Here is a 19,574-nt window from a genome sequence, read left to right as displayed (position 1 = left end):
AAATCTAGCTTTGTCAAAATTCTATAATGGCGTCAAATACAGACAATAGGATTCGTCATTGCTAACGGAGACAATCTGAACCTTAAAGGAACGTACCGTAAATATACATTAACAATGAGTATGATTGCAAAGGTATCAACAATAAGTACGCTGTAACAGCACACAATATTAGAAAGGTAAAATAAATAATACCTACCCGAAACATTACCGTTTGGGCTTGTGATTTTCAAATTACTAGAATCTAAGAACTGTGAAACCTTCTATATAGACTACAATCATGATATATATACGACTGGTGATACATATCATCTAGTTATTTACGGAATTTGAGTATTATATTACCACTTAGAGTATCTTATCATAACAAATAGGTGTTTGCCAAGTAGGTTGATTATACAATAACTCGTTATCTATTACCACCTTAGCACAAGCATAGTCATCATTTTAGTAAGTCATTCTAACCACTAAAGCATTTCTTCGAATGTGACCACATGATAAATTCAGACAAATTACTGAAGACATCTGTTTTGATGAGGATAACAATGAATGAGACTTTTTCATTTCAATTTGTAATTTAATGCAATAGTTATCAATTATGGACTTTGACGATTTCAATACGTTATATATGGACCTGTTCAGATTATATTGACCGAGGACGGATATGGACCTGTTCAGATTGTATTGACCGAGGACGGAGTCCGAGTGTCAATAAAATCTAACAGGTCCAAATATAACGTATTGACCTAGTGAAAGTCCTTAATTTTATATTTCATAAACTATGTAAATATTGTATTATGGAAATAGTCTGTGTATTTTACATTTGCAAGATTTTTAAGATTAAATAGAAACATAGCGTCCATATATCTAAAGATAGACTCCAAGGCTTCAGATACATGAAATACCCGTTGCATCACATGATAGTAATAACCAATGAAAAAAAAAGAAGAAAAATGCTACACCATATGTAATAATGTGTTTGTATAATAATATTTGTCCTTATTAAATTCGATCGTCTTAGGTATATAATAAGATATTTTTTTAGAAGAGTGACTAGAAAATCATATATATTTCTTTTGGTTTTATTCTAGTGTATTATCTACTACATGTATGAAACCAAATGGTAAAACCCTGAAATTGGGTTTTGTCAAAACAATTATTGTAACTTGGTACATTTTGCAGTTAAACCCTTGCTTAAGTGGAGCGTCCATTTGTTTTTTTTTCGGAATGTACAAATTCGCAGCCACGTCCGTCTCGAGTAGGGAGAGTACTACGCTCTCTACTTATTATAAAATCATTGAAACAACTCGCCGAGGGGTCAGTAGGTGGCATGTTGCAAGACAAAATTTTTATACTTATCTGAAATAGCCTAATTGTGCAGTGGCAGTCTTTCCCGCCTTTAATGCTTGTCAACGAAACTTACAGAACATACCTATGGTATTAATTTGTTATCGGGCTTGATATGCATGAAATATTTGACACTGGACGTTTTAAAGCAAACAAAATCAATCCTCGAATGAGGCATATTCACAGAAAGTGAAGTATATTAATGAAATTAATGTTTTGGCTTTGACCGTTCCCAGTGAAGGTAAATCTAGAAAATGCACTTCGGTCGCATACAATGTATAAAGTGTTATTTTCATTTTAAAGCTGTCTTTGTATTATATATTATTCATGTTTTCTCTAATGGATATTAGCCCACTTTCTTTTGAAGTTTGGATTTAATTAATTGCATGTATTTATATCAAACTACTTATCTCGACGGTGGAAAAGAAACGAATGTATAATTTAAAACCAATTGTTCAGAGAACATGGTCTTTCCACCGCAAATGCACATATTTTGATTGAAAAATATTCACTTTTTGTTTCAAAATATCAAGTCTGGTGTTAGAAAATAGCTTAACCTATTCTGTTTTTAAAAATATATGGTTTCTTTATACTTTTGCTAAAAGAGGGAAATAAGTAGGTACTTCCGGTTTACACAATTTCACATCCGTTTTAATTGAAACTTTATTTCACACTGATTCAAAAAATATAACGTTCTAGTAACTTTAAAATGAAAATAATGCAAACATGACAACTTCTGGTTTACAAAAGTTCACTTCCGGTTAACCTTTAACCTTGACCTAGTTTTCATTTTGATGGAACAATGATCTTCGAATCAAAACATCCTAGGTCTCTATGACTTGCATATCAAATGCATAAGGGGAAATAACTCTGATATGGAGTCTCCGGATTCCTTCGGTCAAAATTATTCTCTATATCCTGAAGATATAACGAGCAATTTGGTAACATAAATTTGTCAATTTCTTTTACGATTTAAAAAAATCACTATAGAACGTCTGTAACTGTTTGGAAATTGAGTTGTTATAAGAGCCCTTCAAAACAGACCAAAATTAATCTTTTATTCCGTATTTGAATGTTCCAGAATCAATCGAAGTCTTATACATGTACATCTATACTTGCAGTAATTTATTATTTATTGATATTGGACATCGATTAGAGAAGACTTTAATCGGTCGGACGTCGTTTTGGCAATACATGACGTCACATTGGACGTCGATTAGAGGGTAAAAATATTGGACACTGTTTTGAGAACCTGACGTCAGATTTGGACGTCAATTTAAGGAACGGACATCGATGAGAGACAGGACGTCGATTAGAGACCGGACGTCGATCTGAGTCTAACATATATATATATTTGTGATGCGTGGATTAATGATTGATGTTCAAATGGTCATCCTTTAACAAAATTCAAGGTGGTAGCATACTATTGATATAATGAATAAAATTGAGAATGGAAATGGGGAATGTGTCAAAGAGACAACAACCCGACCATAGAACAGACAACAGCAGAAGGTCACCAACAGGTCTTCAATGCAGCGAGAAATTCCCGCATCCGGAGGCGTCCTTCAGCTGGCCCCTAAACAATATATATACTAGTTCAGTGATAATGAACGCCATACTAAACTCCAAATTGTACACAAGAAACTAAAATTAAAAATAATACAAGACTAACAAAGGCTAGAGAACCCTCTTTGTACTAATATACTGACAAGATAACCCCCAATTTTTATTACCAAGGTTCAACAGGAGACAAACTATTGATAGCTTCGAGCTGGCCAGTTTTAATTTTACTCTAAAGTATTGTGTTTAATCGGCGAAGAAAGAAAAAAAAAAAAAACACTTTAAATCTCGTGTTGGTTGACCGTTACCACCGAATTTGTAATAACCATGAATAACATGACGGATTAGTGGAGCAGGATACGGGTATCCATCAGGAGGACCTTGGATCATCCAATTTTTGGTGGGGTTCCTGTTACCCAGTCTTGAATTTCATGTAGTATTTTATACGTCAACTTCGGGTTTCTAAAATGTTGTTTAATAACATTAACGGTACCTATTTTATTGCACTAAACGTCAATTTCTTATTGAGTGATGTCCAAAACGTAATACAAATATTGAAGAGCTAATAAAACAAAACGACTTGAGTGAAACAGACCACATATAAAACCCTATTAAAGTTGATACAAGGGTGCTTTGATGTGTAGATAGTGTGATATATCACTTAAAGAGGCTTTGAAATTATTGTTTCCAATTCCGTCGGACGTAGGTACGTATATTTCATGATGAGCCAAACAGACAACCCTTGCTAAAAAGTAAAATAGCAAAAATGCTGAACTCCAAGGAAAATTTAAAACAGAAAGTCCATTATCAAATGGCAAAATCAAAGGCTCAAACATATTAATCGAATGTAAATAACTGCAAGACACGAATCCTTCAGACGTTGAAACTGACAACAACTTCTATACACCGGGGTACTTTCTAGGACTGAATTGAGATGCACAATGTAGTGATGAAAAGAAGAATACAGATTTTAATAACATCGATAGAAACCAGACAAAACAATTGCCTAAGCGAAACGCCAAAAAGACCAATTGGACAAAATACTACACAGAAAACTACGCATAGAACGACACAAACTATAACAACATTATTTGGAGTGTGTTCAGGTGCTCCGAAAGGATAGAGATTCCCGCTCTACTAGTAATTCTCGTCGTTGTGTCCATAGCTAGTGAAATTCAGAACACAAGTTGCATTCTGTGATGTCAAAATTGAGTAAAGAGAGTGGAACTGAGGCTTCTACAATGGGAACATACCCGTGATAATAATAAACCAAATTATGAAGGTGTCCGTAAAAGCTTTTAACGGGATCAAAAGTTCAAGTTTCCTTTTTAGTAGCAACCCTTTATCAAGTAAATCATGATTCGAAACGCACGTTCTGAAATATCATATAAGCTGAGAGATATATACTCTATAAGCGTGTACTGCTAGAATATTGCTACAAAAAATGGAAAGCTTGCAATAAGAAAATTCCAATAATCCCTTCTTTCGCAAAGTGCAAAGTTTAGTTTTAAACCGATCGTCACTGGCACATTCTAGATGTAAGTCAAGATATGAAGCACAAGTAACTGTACTTGTAGTATCCTTTTTTTTTCAGGTTCATTGGTACATATATATATATGTATATACGACCATAGTAAAAAAAAAACGTATTATTGATTACGCTTTTAAAAAATTCCAGTCATGAAAAAATATACAGACCCTTATAGTCTTGCTAAAATGAACGAGTTAATGTCCTTGAAATAAAACCAAACGAGATGATTGAACAAAAAAGGTGTTATTACAACCCTTTTTAATAGGTCATTTATGCAAAATGAAAGATTCACAGCAACATTTGAACGGGGAAAGTGATTTAAACATTGGCATGTCTCCTTCTTTATCATTGTTATAATTAAGAATAAAACGAAACTGTGTAGTTTTACAGATCTTATGCACTATACGATCAAATAGGTCTTCGTAGCTGTCCTTATGTCTATAAATTGATTAGGGGAAACCTTCTGATGCGCATACAACCATGAAAATGAAATCAAACTTAAGTGTCAAATGTCTAGAATAGCATTGTCTCTTACTAAGATTACTATAAATATATATATATATATAGATATAAGAAGATGTGGTATGAGTGCCAATGAGACAACTCTCCATCCAAGTCACAATTTGTAAAAGTAAACCATTATAGGTCAAAGTACGGCCTTCAACACGGAGCATTGGCTCACACCGAACAGCAAGCTATAAAGGGCCCCAAAATAACTAGTTTAAAACCATTCAAACAGAAAAACCAACGGTCTAATCTATATAAAATGTATATAATATCTGCAATCAATTCCATCTTCATGCCTAATATATCATGTACTGTGTTACAACTCTGGATTCTACTGACGAGGAAAGGTAACACAAGGCCACCGAAAGCTGAATTTTTAGTTCAGTCTAGGTGGCCGAGTGGTCTAGAGCGCTGGACACAGTGCAGGTGGTGTTGTTTCGATATCCCAATAGCAAGAGTTCGAATTAGAGTAATTATGTATATATATATATATATATATATATATAAAATGACTGAATAATAGCCAACGATAAATCTTACGGGGCAATGGATCATATAAGTATGATACAGTACACTACAAAATATAATATATAACCAGTCTAAAAGGGTACAACATCACCAAAAATGACAATAAACGAACAAATGTAACTATAAATATTTCGGATAACAGATATCCTTCATCAGTATGAGCACGATGTAAACTGAATCAGATCAATCTATTCTGATTATTAAACTATAGCAATCTTGAATTCTATACAATAAAAAAAAGTGAAACAGTTTCACCCGAACATCATATGTAGAGACGCTAATAAATTTTTAAAATTTCCAAAAAAAGACTCAAAGACATGCCTAAAATGAAATAGTAATTAGAGATATGAAATGGCACAACTCTTAAATTCCAAAATGACGTCAGTTAAGATGTTACAACAACTGCGTGTAAATACATTCCCAAAAAAACAGCACTGATCGATATAAGCTGGTAAAATATGTCAAACAGAGGCTGCGTATTTATCTTCCCAAATAAATAGTAGTTTTATAATGAAAAGAAAAAATAATAGTAAATTTGGGCTAAGGTTAAAAAATTGGACGTGGATGCGTACTTGTACATCCCTACCAAATGAAAAGAACCCTGGTATTTAAACTAGTAAAATTCAAAAAAATCCAAAAGAATCCTTAAAACTGTAAGAGTCAAGTAATATATATATATATACAATTGTGTGTCTATTCTTTCTTTTCATTTATGCCCGTCTGGTCAGTTGTCTTGAATTTGTCAGCGCTCTAATAGCAAATAATAACATTAAAATTGACAATGGAAATGGGGAATGTGTCAAAGAGACAACAACCCGACCATAGAACAGACAACAGCAGAAGGTCACCAACAGGTCTTCAATGCAGCGAGTAATTCCCGCACCCGGAGGCGTCCTTCAGCTGGCCCCTAAACAAATATATATACTAGTTCAGTGATAATGAACGCCATACTAAACTCCAAATTGTACACAAGAAACTAAAATTAAAAATAATACAAGACTAACAAAGGCTAGAGGCTCCTGACTTGGGACAGGCGCAAAAATGCGGCGGGGTTAAACATGTTTATGAGATCTCAACCCTCCTCCTATGCCTCTAGCCAATGTAGAAAAGTAAACGCATAACAATACGCACATTAAAATTCAGTTCAAGAGAAGCCCGAGTCTGATGTCAGAAGATGTAACCAAAGAAAATAAACAAAATGACAATAATACATAAATAACAACAGACTACTAGCAGTTAACTGACATGCCAGCTCCAGACTTCAATTAAACTGATTGAAAGATTATGTCTTCATCATATGAATATCAGGCACAATCCTTCCCGTTAGGGGTTTAGTATCATACCATCATAACATATATGAGAAGAACATAACCCGTGTCATGCCAACAACTGGTTTTTAAATAAATGTGTTTAGTGCCGATGCAAAGACCCTATAAGTGAATCAATATTAACGCCAAAATATGCAATCTTTAATGACCTGACAACAGTATCGTAACTATATCCTTTCTTAATAAGTCTATTTAAAGGTTTTGTTAGCTTCAGAGGTGAATACTGACATTTTTGTGCTTTATAAAGAATATTTCCATAAAAAATATTTACCTATTTCATTGCACCAGAATACGGCATTTGATCTCTCTTCAACATTTGAAAGTCCAAAACCTAATACAAACGTCTTTGAAGTGCTGATAACACTAAATAGAACCAAAAGTAAAACCAAACCCGGAAAAGTAATCCGAGCTATGCATGAGGGAGATACATTCTTTAATTCAAAATGATTTCGAAATTTTATAACAGCAAATTTAAAAAGAATAGTTTCCGTATTTTCATACCAGAACCGAAGTGATAGCTGCTAGGATGGTACATTGTAATACACCCGGGGACTAACAGTCATTAGTTAAAACTCTCTCTCTATAAAATGAAACTGACGTCTACTTTAAGAAACTAATCTCAAGTCCTCTTGATTCACTGATGCGTTGTGTTACAAAAAAAGAAAAATACAACATGCTTCTAAATTGAATACTCATTATTTATTTGAAATGTTAATTATGTGTGTATCTTAAATTGACACTCTTCGCATCATCATCAATGAGCCTTTCAAAGAATAGTTGGATCCTTTCCAACTACGCCAGTAAACGCCTCGATGGTACCCGTTCGGTGTCTTCAGGAAATACTGACCATTCAGATCAGCTGTTACACAGGCATTAAACCACCATGCTCCGGGGTACACTGTAGCACAGTGACTAGAGTGGTTATCGTTATCATTATCCTTTGTTGAGAAACGATGGCCATTGTGATGTTCTAAGCTGTTACCTGAAAACACGAATACCACATTGAAAATTGAACTATATTAAAAATGAAAATGATTCATTGGTAAACATGAAGTTATCATCATTATTGTAGAAATGTAACAACCATTTTCTGTCCCCAGATGTAGGTGTGTTTGGGGTCAGGCATATACTGTGGATATTCTGGTAACAACGGTAACAAAATAGTATATTGCAAAACACAAATGATAGTAAAGAATTGCGCTGGTGTTTGCTGATCATCGTCTTGTATACGTCTACTAACTTTTGTCTCTCAACTTTGTTTAAGAACATTATCACAGATGTTAATTGAAAGTAATAAACTTTATATTCAATTTTTCTATTGCAATGATTTTTTGCATTTTTGTTAATGTCTATTTCCCGTTTTGTTGGTTTTATAATCCTATTCATAAGGTCGTCTATATTTTCCGGAGTAACATGAATTAGATCTAATAAAGATTAATCAATATTAGTACGTTATGCTGCTTCTCCTTTCAAATCAGTTGTTTTTCTGGTAGACTATCAATTGACATGTTCAATATATTCTAGCTAAGTAGGCCTAAAAGCAACCCATTTTTGTGGGGTTCGAATTACTCAATCTTGATATTTCCATTCGATGGTTTGTTTGAAGTAAATATAGGTATGCGTCAATGAGTCAGCAGCCAAACAACAAAAATATTCATGACATCTATAGAGGTCAACATACAGTCGTAAAACATAGTCAGGTGTTCATACAATGTACCGAGCTCCAATTTGTCACGAGTCTATAAAAGCTAACAGACGCATTCAAAGATATGCCATTAAACCAATCTCTCTTAAAACTAAAAACTAATATATGACATATGTCAACTACTATTGCCTATGAGGTTCCCTACTGTTGTGTTGGAGTACTCAAGTAAATCTCCCCCATCTTTTTAATATCAAAACAGATGACGAGAATAATGCATTTAAAAAAAAAACACAAACACATTAATCTTTTATGAACTGCTAAACTTTCCGTTGTGAAGGAGAACGTGTGCATATGATAGGTGAAAAAATGAACCGTGAAACACAATCAGATCTGAACACCATTGCATTCCTCATACTTATAGGAAATTACATTCGTTGTTTTTAGACTATTCAGTTCAACTACTACATTTGCCCATAAAATGAACATGTACGTTAAAAACAATAATTACCGAACGTACACCACGTTTGAAATGAGCAGTATATGAAAATGAAAAATAAACTTTGAAGATGAAAATAGCACTTTATAAGTTTGTATAAAATTCAGAAGGACGATATGTCAGAATGCAACCCGTTAAATGATTAACCTTTCTTTTTTTAAATCCAAGAATATTTTTGCTACGTTAATTACAAACCTTAAAGTAAAACCTTTATCAAGAATTTACATTATATTATCAAAAAGATTCATGTTTCGTATTCTTCAGATCGAGTATAAGCCCAGTGTTCTTCCAATACAATTTAACCAACTCTAAATCTCAAAATATCGTAAAATGAAATCCGTACCTGCAGTGCCATAATATCCATCTGCGGTAAGTTTGAACTTCGAACTTTCGTCTCCTATTCTAAACTCTTTGTATTTTGCAAATGCATTGTTTCCATCAAAATCGAATAAATCGATCCGCATTTCATACTTCCCTCGTGATGTTAGAGAGTGCAAAATGTCGTTGCCTAAAAATAATACAATATAGAATGAACAAATGTGATATGAAGGTCTGGATGGGGGTCCTTCATTTCTGTATTCTTTTATTTTTTGTTTGATTATTTCTTATCATTAAAAATAACGAGTATTCTGTAAAATTCTCATAAACATTACTTTACTACTAAATTTATCTGTAATAACATGATTCCTTTATTTTGTACATCCTTCATTTCCGTTATGAATATCATATTGCCAAATTCTTTTATTTCCACAGTTATTCTTCATAATATTGCACCCCGTTATTCTGTATTCTTTATTTCTTTTTGCTGATTTTTCTCTAGCTACTTATTAAGTTTTTTTGTCCATTATTTTGAATTCTGTAAAACCCATAAAGACCCTTTTGTATAATTGTCAATGAAGTACATGTAACTACCAAACATTTGGTAAGTGCAGTGTGTCTTACTCGCTTTTCTTGATTTACACAGGAAAATTTCACTTACATCAATTTCACGTGAATCTCACGTGAAATTTATGTGAATTTCACGTGAAAATCACATGAATTTTTTTCACGTGAAATTCACGTGAATTTTATATATAAAGTAATTCAAATAACTTCTAATTTTTCAAATTTGATTAAAACCATGAAAAATAGCAATAATTTTTTTGTAAAGTTCACGTGAAATTCACATCAAAATTTTCACGTGAGTTTCATGTATAAGCTTGTTTGAGGTGAATCTTACGTGAAATTTTTCACGTGAATTTCATGTGAGATTCATGTGAAATTTACGTGAGCAAATTTTGCATGTGTATCTTCATCAAGAACGCCCAAATCTAAACATTTCAAAGCTAGGGCTGATATGCATAAAAGTACTCAAGTTAAGACTTGTTTCGAACGGACGGATTTTTCCTCATGTCCTACAATAATTAGTATTACGATTGGATATCTTAACTGAAATGGTTTTATGTATATCAGCCCTGGGGTGTAAAATTATTTAAACAATCAGCAAACACCATACAGTAAAGAAAGCAAATTAAGACCCCGAAAAGAACAAATTTCAAAATAACTAAATGAGAAAATCAACGGCCTCATTTATGCTAAATCAATAAACAACAACACATACGACAGACGGAAAACAAGTTACTGACTTGATACATGCATATACAGAATGTGTCGGGATTAAACAGGTTTGCGAAATAAAATAACAAAAAGACAAAAAAGGTACTAGAAATTATTGAAAGAAAGCCATTGCTTGCATAAATCACAATTGTATTCTTTTATTATTTCGAACAGTAGCGAAAAAATGAATACCTTGGATTGAAATTATCAACTGTGTACAATAACCTACTACTATTATACAGGAAAATACATTGTTGTACCGCATTTGATGAAACTGGTAGACATGCGAAGTTGATCGAGATTTTTTTTGGTATCAATAAACGATATTAAAATGTGTCCGACACCCCAATCAACTTATAGATTTGGCTTCTTAAAAACATTACAAACCAGTATCCAAAAATGTTCATAACAATTGACGTACATGTCTATTGTTCCAACCTTATCAGATGTTGCTATCCGGCACCTTTAAATTTTAATTTCAATTTTAAACTTCGGTTGATTATAAGAATAAGAACATGTGGTATGATTGCCAATGAGACAACTATCTACCAAAGTTCAAATGATGTGGATGTAAACAATTATAGGCAACCGTACGGCCTTCAACAATGAGAAAAAACTATACCGTATATATAGTCGGCTATAAAGGGCCCCAACATGAAAAATATGAAACAATTCAATTGAGAAAACTAACGGCCTAATCTATTACAAAAAATTACAAAATACAAATATGACAGACATGAACCAACGACAACCACTGAACTACAAGTTCCCGACTTTGGACAGACACAAACATGTGGCGTGGGTAAACATGTTTGTAAGCGCTGAACTTTCCCCTTACCTTGGAAAATGATGTTTCAACCCACCCTAAGAACAAACTTTAAAATAAGTTGAAAAAGTTAAACTCATAAGATCGGTACAAAGTAGAAAAACATCTAACAAACAACACAGACCAGACGCGGCAGGGTATTTATACATGCCTAACAAAAAAAAAAGGCACAACGTACTGATCTGAGAGTACTCGCAGTTACGGAGAGCTCGTTCAGGACTAAACTATCAATAAATACACATCTAACATCCAATGGATTTAGTATAAAGACGTCATTAACAGTCAGAGAAAAAACATGACCCTGTGTAATACCAAAATATAGGTATCGACGGATTGTAGTACTGTGAAAATGCATTTGTGTATAACGTATACAAACAATATTAAGATTGGTTTTGATTTATTGATAGCAAAATCAATATTTGTACCAATAAAAACAATATTCAAAGATCTACAATGTAATTACAGTGTTGAATTAGTAACCTTTTAGAATAAGGTTATTTAAAGGATAGATAAGTTTACCCTGATCGTATCTAAATTTCATTTTTTAGTTTCTGATATTTTTTGAATAATCCACCTAAACTTTACCAAATGCGGCAAATAATATCCTTTGGAATCTAACTTGTTTAAGCTCTTAATCACAGGAAAAACATAAGGAATCTAAAGACAGACTGACATTCAGATTCATGATAATATTAAAGTTGTTTAACACATCGGATTAATAATAGTGTTCATCAATCATAACAATCATCGAACATGTTGTTTATTGACGTCATTAAGGTGGTACCCAACACCTTGACTAATAATAATTTGGCTCGTTTAATTTTCCTAAAAATTTACTTTGACCCTTTGACAAAAATATAAAAATTTCAAATAATTTGAACCAACCACTTTATCAGAAAAATATCACTGGTTATATAGCAGTTTGACAAACACTAATTTTGATCATTGAGAATCTTGATATTTCCTTAACAATACAACATGATTAAAACGTTTAGCTGATTTTTACAGAGTTATCTCCCTCTAGTGTTAGGTACCACCTTAAGTCATTGATAATTCAAATAAAATAAGAAATTAAAGTATATCAGATATTATTTAGAAACCATTTTAAATTTTTTAGACTATGAATATCCATACTTTACTTTTGACTTTTGACTTAGTGACGCCAATAAACAGCATGTTATTCTATTGGCTAATACCTTATTGAAGTTATGAAATATTTCTATATGCTAGGACTTAACGGTTTTCAATGATAGGTTAATTGGTGTTATACCTCCAGTGGCAAACACTACATGAATATCAGGAAGAAAACATGTCGATTTGATAGGAATATGAATTCTGCTTTCAACACGCTGAACAAGAATAATAACGTACTCGTTAATAAAGTAACAAACTGCAGGAAGGCATGTCACTCCATACTTTGACACATATTATTCTGGTTCCGAGTCAATATTCACTCTTACTCCTTAATGCAGCGTTTATAGCCAAGGGATATTATTTAGCGTATTTGGTCAAGTTTAGGTGTATTATTCAAACAATATCAGAAACTACAAAATGAACTGATTTGAAAAAAAGACAAGGGGATTGTGTTCATTCTTAGCTGATGATTATGAAAAATGTCAACTATAGTGTAATCATGTGCAAACTTACCAAGCCAAAACTCAAGCTTAGGGTTCCCGAATCCTGATTTGTAGTCATTCCATCCGCGATAAAAATCAACATAGCCATTTTCTCTTCTTTGAAAAACCTGTAAATAGATACATGACAATACAATGAGAAGTACAAGACAACTAATTTGGAAGAGGTTTGGAAACAAAACGTCATTGGTTTTAAAGATAGAATGTGTGAATACTCCTAACATGGCAACGTCAGAATATTTCATGTTCTCTGATATGTTGCAAAATAAAATCACCTCTTCATGCAAAGCTTTTGAATATAGGAATTAAATAAGCCGTGTAGCGCAATCTTTACATATCTATGTAGTATTTTTTTGTAATGTAAAAGATTGATTTTTATCCTTGTTTGTTTTCGGCTATGAACTTATCTGTTTTTTCCTTTTGTTCATTTATCTCTTCTCACTCTTTTTTATATACAAAGGGAATTCCAAGAAGCCATGCAAATTATCGTCATCGCTCCTTTAGGTGCGCAATATATTGAAATAAAATGTGTTTTATTGTAAACGTTAATCAATTTAAGGTAAACAAATCCGGATACACTATAAATCTTTCAAGATGTATTAAAGGGGCACTAGCTGTCAAATTCATGTTCACAGATTTGACTCAAGTTCTCATATTTGATTTATAACATACTAAAACCTATATCAAAATTACAATAAGTCTGAAATAAACAGTTAACAAAGCATGTACTCGATAATATATATCAAAATTTCGTGTGTATTTTAGTAGACTCCATCTAATTAACTATCGAGATGACCCCCGAATATTGCCGACGATCACTTATCCCGATATAAACATAAATATAAATATAAATAGATTGCGACCTCGTGCAATTGGATTTTTATAGGTCTGTTTGATTTCATGTTATAGGTTTAAAAAATAAGTTAATTAACGTTTTTCTGAATAAGAATGATTTTTTGTGGATCGAATCAGTCAAAGAAATGGTTCACCTTTGTTTCACTTTCAATGTTGATATTCTTTTCCTTTTAATGGCTGAACATGAATTATGCATGCGTAACCAATCTCTTGCTAATTGGTTAAATTGAAGGTCACATGAATACGGATTTAATGAGGTCGAATTATTCACTTGCAAGTGAATAATTTATCAGCGATATTTCTTTGCTAAGTTTGACAAAATTGAACTAAATTGGCTGCTAAAAACGAATTATTATTTCTTTATTTCACTTTTATTAATGACTGAACCAAACGAAATCATATTCTAATTTTAGAGCTAGTGCCCCTTTAATACGTTCTTTTTTGTTTAACAAAAAACAAAAAAAGAAGAAATAACAAAATGAAGAAATAAATAAGTTGGGATTTTCATAGACTTCAAAGACTATGTGAATATATTAATCTTCGCTAATCAACATGATACATGCATGTGCAATAAGGCCTAGTGTTCTTGAAATACCGAATATTAAATGGTACGTTTATCTTATATTTTTTCTTCTTGGGAAGGAATTGGAAAATTACAAGTTGGGAACTATTAAATTCGTTATAGCTCTTTATTCTAGCATTAGAAATATTTGTTTTGAAATGGTTTTTAGTTCTGAAAAGTAACTAACCGTCCAGTGTCCCTCGTCTAAATTCATTTCACAATAAACATCAATTCCTTGTGTATGCTTTGGAAACACTTTATATACTCCACTTGGACATTTGTCAGGAATATCATTACAGTCAATAGGTCTTCCTTCTAAAATAAGACCAAACCAAATGATTCTGAATGATTCTGGATTTTAAAGCGCACTGCATTTATCAATATCAACAGATGTACATCAAAATACTTTAAAGATTGATAGCAAAAGTGTGCCTTACATTTTGTATAGAGGCTTAACACAAACACAGTATTTTAGTAATTTTCATTGTTAAACATGCATCATATAAAATATATGAAACAATTTTTGCCACCGATTTAAAATCATAAAAGATATGGCTGTTAAAATCAAATCAGTTTTCAATATTGTGTACTTTAGAAGGGACATATTCTGTATACCACGATCTCTGCCACAGTCCAAACCCCATTTCAAAGGCCGACAAATCTACATATCTAGCTATAAACGTTAATGCACTATTTATTATTTAATTGGTGTAAGACAATAACATGCTATTTAAAAATCATATTCCATCTGCTCTATAGTGGGACTTTTTTTTAGAAATAAAATTAGATATTCAATAGAAGCTATATTTGTGATTTATAGTTAATAAATTTGGTACCTTTGCATTTTGACGGCCGTTTGGAATTATCCTTTGCACAAATTCCTAAAAATAAAAAAATAACACAACATTCAGTACATATTTATTTTATGTTAGCTATACCAACATTATGAACCTCTGGATTGGATTCACGAATAGAGAATACTTGGGAAAAAATAATAAAATACAACAAAAACAAAGGATAGACAATAATTTACTAGAGAAATCAATAATAGAGAATAATGTATGTTTTAAACATAATGAAAATAAAATTTTGGGGGTTCTTAAATATAACAAATAGAGAATAATGGATAAAAAAGATAAAAAGCCTATACAATTAAAACCTATTTAATGACAAGAGCTTGTGTTTTTAATTGTTAGATAGTTTTCTAATGTCAGACAACAACCTGCTTCACTCAAAAGCTGAGCTTTATTTTAATGTTGAAATCATCATTACAATATTTTATACCTTTAGTGTATACATCTATTTTCTTAATATAACTAACAAGATTCTTCAGTAGTTTCATCAACCAATTGAAAAAAACAAGGATGAAAAATGAGGAAATGGTTTTCATCAGGAGCAATTTGCACTAATGTCACGGTTCATTAATATCAAAGCCTTTCCTGTAAGTACAGTATTCATACGAAATTGCGTATATTATCTCAGAAAATGAATTAGCTTGTCTGTCTAGTACCAAGCCGTATACATTTCTAAAGTAGAAATTTCAACCTCCTGGACATGTACACTATGTTGGTAGAAGGACTGAACACTAACGGTATAAAAATAAGGAGATGCTGTATGATTGCCTATGAGACAACTATCCACCAGAGTTCCAATGCAGTGAATCAATTATAGGCCATGATGATCGTACGGTCTTCAACAATGAGAAAACAAATACAGACATGTTTTACCCCGCCACATTCTTTAAGTCCCTATTATTAAGTAATTATTAAACTAACACAGAGTGCACACGATGAAATGTCTCGCCTGTTGTACTGGTCATGATTGGATTTATGCTGCAAGTCTTTGAGAGAAAGATATAATAGCCAGTGACATTTTTTTCAAAAAGACTCTAATTTATGAAGTTTAATACACCCATATAATACACGGCTGTATTATATATCATTGCAAAGCTTATCAACTGTACTTTTTATGGTCAGACAAACCTGCCAGACAGACACGTACACCACAGAGACATTTGATAACCAAATGTAGTTGACCTTATGCTTAAAGAACATGAGTAACAGACCTTAAATGAAACTTGAGTTGATCAATGAAACATGGAAATAAGATCACGTTCAGATTAACTCTGTCAGATAGACATGTACATGTTGTTTTCATTCCATGCATCAAATATAGTTGACGTATTTCTTAAATTCTCGGACAAAAACACAAAAACTCAACATTGAACAATGAACCATGAACATGATATCTATGCTGGATCAAACCTGCCAGACTGACATGTACATTTTATAATCCTTCCCTACACAAAATATAGTAACTAATCATGAGATATATCAACACTTTACAATGAAAACTTAACCCTAATCACTGGTCCATGAATTGAAGTCGAGGTAAGACGAACCCTAACAGAAGGACAATGAGACCTTGCAAAGATCCCATTAACCAAATATAGTTATCTCATTACTCATAATAAGTGAAAAATTCTCATGAGAAATACTATACAGTTAAGGGTCAAATTTTTTCATGGAAATATGATGTGCAAATGTTATCTCAACTAAATATCAATTATCATTGACAAACCATGTATGTTTTATCTTGATCTTTAGTTTTAACAATTGATTGCTTTCAACACAGGAAATAGCAAACCACTGTCTTGCACGGGGGGGGTCTCAACATTGGATTTTGGGTATAGCTGTGCAGCTGGGATTTAAAAAATACCCCCCATTCATATATTGAATAATTGTGAAATCCCTACCTATACATATATTTCACAGCGAAATCATAACCCATTCATATATATGTATCAGCTCAAATAGTACTTAAATATATCACAATTGGTCAATTACTACCTATTGATATATTTCCTCGATAAAATTGCACCCCATTGATATATCTGACGTATCAAAAAGGGGACCCATTCCAGCGGCACATACCTTCATATAGGATGAGACCCCCCCCCCCCTCCCGTGCTGTCTTGCTTCCATTAATTCATTACAAGGAAAGCAAATCAAACTGCTTGAGAGCACTGAGTGGTAAAGATTACATTTGTTTGCAACGGGAACTAAAAATTATACATTCCATTGCATTAAGCATTAGAGGGCAATGCTAGAAATTGTAGAATGATATGATTTTTAAGTTATTTAAACTACAATTATTGGCATAGGAAAATGACTCCAATTATATTATTTCTTAAACAAGGGAATCATTCATTTTTAGAAAAGATACCTAACTCTGGAATACCTGGGTATATATATATATATATATATATATATATATCATTGATAAATGTATTGAAATATTTATGCATAGGATGTATAGAATCATGAGTTCGATGCACTATGTTTTGTTTGTCTCAAAAGTAGTGCTGAAGTCTGGAAAATTGATAACTATATCAAACCAGCCACATTAGAGTTTTGAATGCATAATTGCAATATATACAAAATAAATCATTCAAACAAGAGTGACATCAACCGACAGAAAAAGTTTGCATTGGTTCTACAAGGTTCAATAAGCCAAGTCGATTTAGTACCATGACATTACATTTTCTAGTTTTTTTTTAAATAAACAAGAAAAGTATCATATCAATATTTTCAGTGATATCAATATAATGTAAAATTAGACCAGTAATGCAAGTAGTCAGTAATATATTGTAACTTACTTTGACATTTTTGTGAGTATTTAAGTCCCCCTCCCCTCCAGTAAGAATTTGTCTTATTTTACAATTTACTTATTTTACAATTGAAGTACAACTATTTGAAGTTAGCTCTGGCAATTTGTGCACTATCAAAATATCCTGGTTGTGAGAATATACATATGTACATACCTTTTGGAAGTCGGCTGAGTATTTTTTGCAGTTTTTCAGTGTTATCAGCTAACTTTGATTCTAATTTTTGTAACCTCCGTAAATAATCTCCATTTGATACTGAAAAAAGTATAAGAAAAAGAAAAACAAGCATAATTCACCTTTTGTTTGTTTTTGTTTTTGACAAAATTTAGAACTTTCTGTGATATTTTTTTAAAAGTTATTTTTGAAAATCGAGATAGTGCGTATTCTAAGAAAAACAAATGATCACGCAACGATGTCATTAGATGTCGTGTTATTGCAATATAAAAGAGATAGTTTGCTAGTGTATATTTTATTAAACAACTCAAATAACAATATTAGGACACTATTGATTTTGTCAGAACTGCAAACTAGATATGTTTACAGTAGTGACAGTCAGTGAAGTTTTGAGGAGGTGGTACTTTGATTTAAAAAATGTCCAGTGATTTTATTTTTTTATGTAGATAATTGGAGTATTTAGACCTTGACCATACAACGAATGATAGAATTAAAAGATAAATTGTTCATTATTTGGAATTATTAAGTAATTGCAGCAATATCTAATTTTTACACGTTTTCCTATTCAGAGATATCATACAGAATTTTCAAGAAAAAACCGCAAAAGTTTATTATTCCAAGTCCATGCATTTGCCAGATCACATGATATTATGTCAATAGTGGTATAAAAGGTATAGCTTGCTTTAACTAAGAATGAGGTATGCTGTAGCCTAAAATTTGGTCCCTTCATTCAAAATAAAAAAGCACAATCATCTAAAAGTAACAGCAAAAAGAGGAAGAAGGTACATAATGTACAATTACAAACCTTAATTAAAAATAAAACCAGACTACACCATGGTATGAACAAAAAGACGAAAACACATTTATTCGACAGTAAATAATTTTATACTATTTTGCACACACACACGAAAGCCGAGAAAGTTTACACTTTGATACTCTACCGAAAGCTTTGTTAAGTTTGGTTAGAATTTTCAAATCCGGATGGACAACACTGTTACCGTAGAAAGAACAAAACATTTGAAAATAAATAGGACCAAAAACAACAATGAACACTAAAGTAAATGCAACATAAACCCCTTTTAAACAAAACGAGGGGTCCATAGTTAAAGTAGCTTTCTTGTAAGCAGCAACCCTCTATCAAGGAAATCAAGATAGGAAACGCAATCCCTTAATTATTGTAATGTATTGATTCTTATATATATAAGTCTAAATTGAAAACAACGTTCAAACCTATGATTGCGTTGGATAAAAACCGCAATCTTTATACGTGTGCATGCCAAACAAATTTCTTGGTAGAGGGGTCTAAATACAGCACAAACAA

At 32.2% G+C, this 19,574-nt stretch overlaps 2 protein-coding genes across 2 annotated transcripts in view; one reads left to right on the top strand and one right to left on the bottom strand.

Moving 5' to 3' along the window:
• Positions 1-19,574, top strand: part of LOC127704345 (uncharacterized) — a 148,769-nt gene that overhangs the window by 63,261 nt on the left and 65,934 nt on the right. The gene's annotated exons all lie outside the window — the stretch shown is intronic.
• On the bottom strand, positions 7,476-18,452 carry LOC127704344 (ficolin-1-like). Its single transcript, XM_052208366.1, has 6 exons — positions 18,236-18,452; positions 15,249-15,293; positions 14,600-14,727; positions 13,009-13,105; positions 9,283-9,447; positions 7,476-7,780 (listed from the first exon to the last, which is right to left on the bottom strand). Exons 1-6 carry the CDS (start codon positions 18,366-18,368, stop codon positions 7,527-7,529), a joined length of 822 nt encoding a protein of 273 aa, XP_052064326.1. The 5' UTR covers positions 18,369-18,452; the 3' UTR covers positions 7,476-7,526.

Source organism: Mytilus californianus, unplaced genomic scaffold (genome assembly GCF_021869535.1).
Source record: "Mytilus californianus isolate M0D057914Y unplaced genomic scaffold, xbMytCali1.0.p SCAF_6, whole genome shotgun sequence".
Classification (NCBI taxonomy): domain Eukaryota; kingdom Metazoa; phylum Mollusca; class Bivalvia; order Mytilida; family Mytilidae; genus Mytilus; species Mytilus californianus.
Note: the sequence above shows the minus strand (reverse complement) of the source record. Positions and strands in the feature narration are given on the sequence as shown.

What these genes read in the sequence shown, in the direction of transcription:
- LOC127704344 (XM_052208366.1), bottom strand. Translation starts at nt 18,368, where the DNA reads ATGCTTGTTTTTCTTTTTCTTATACTTTTTTCAGTATCAAATGGAGAT. An exon ending in TAGACGAGGGACACTGGACG is followed by an intron (nt 13,106 to 14,599) that starts GTTAGTTACTTT and finishes ATCTATTTACAG; the next exon opens with GTTTTTCAAAGAAGAGAAAA. An exon ending in TAAGCTTGAGTTTTGGCTTG is followed by an intron (nt 9,448 to 13,008) that starts GTAAGTTTGCAC and finishes TATTATTTTTAG; the next exon opens with GCAACGACATTTTGCACTCT.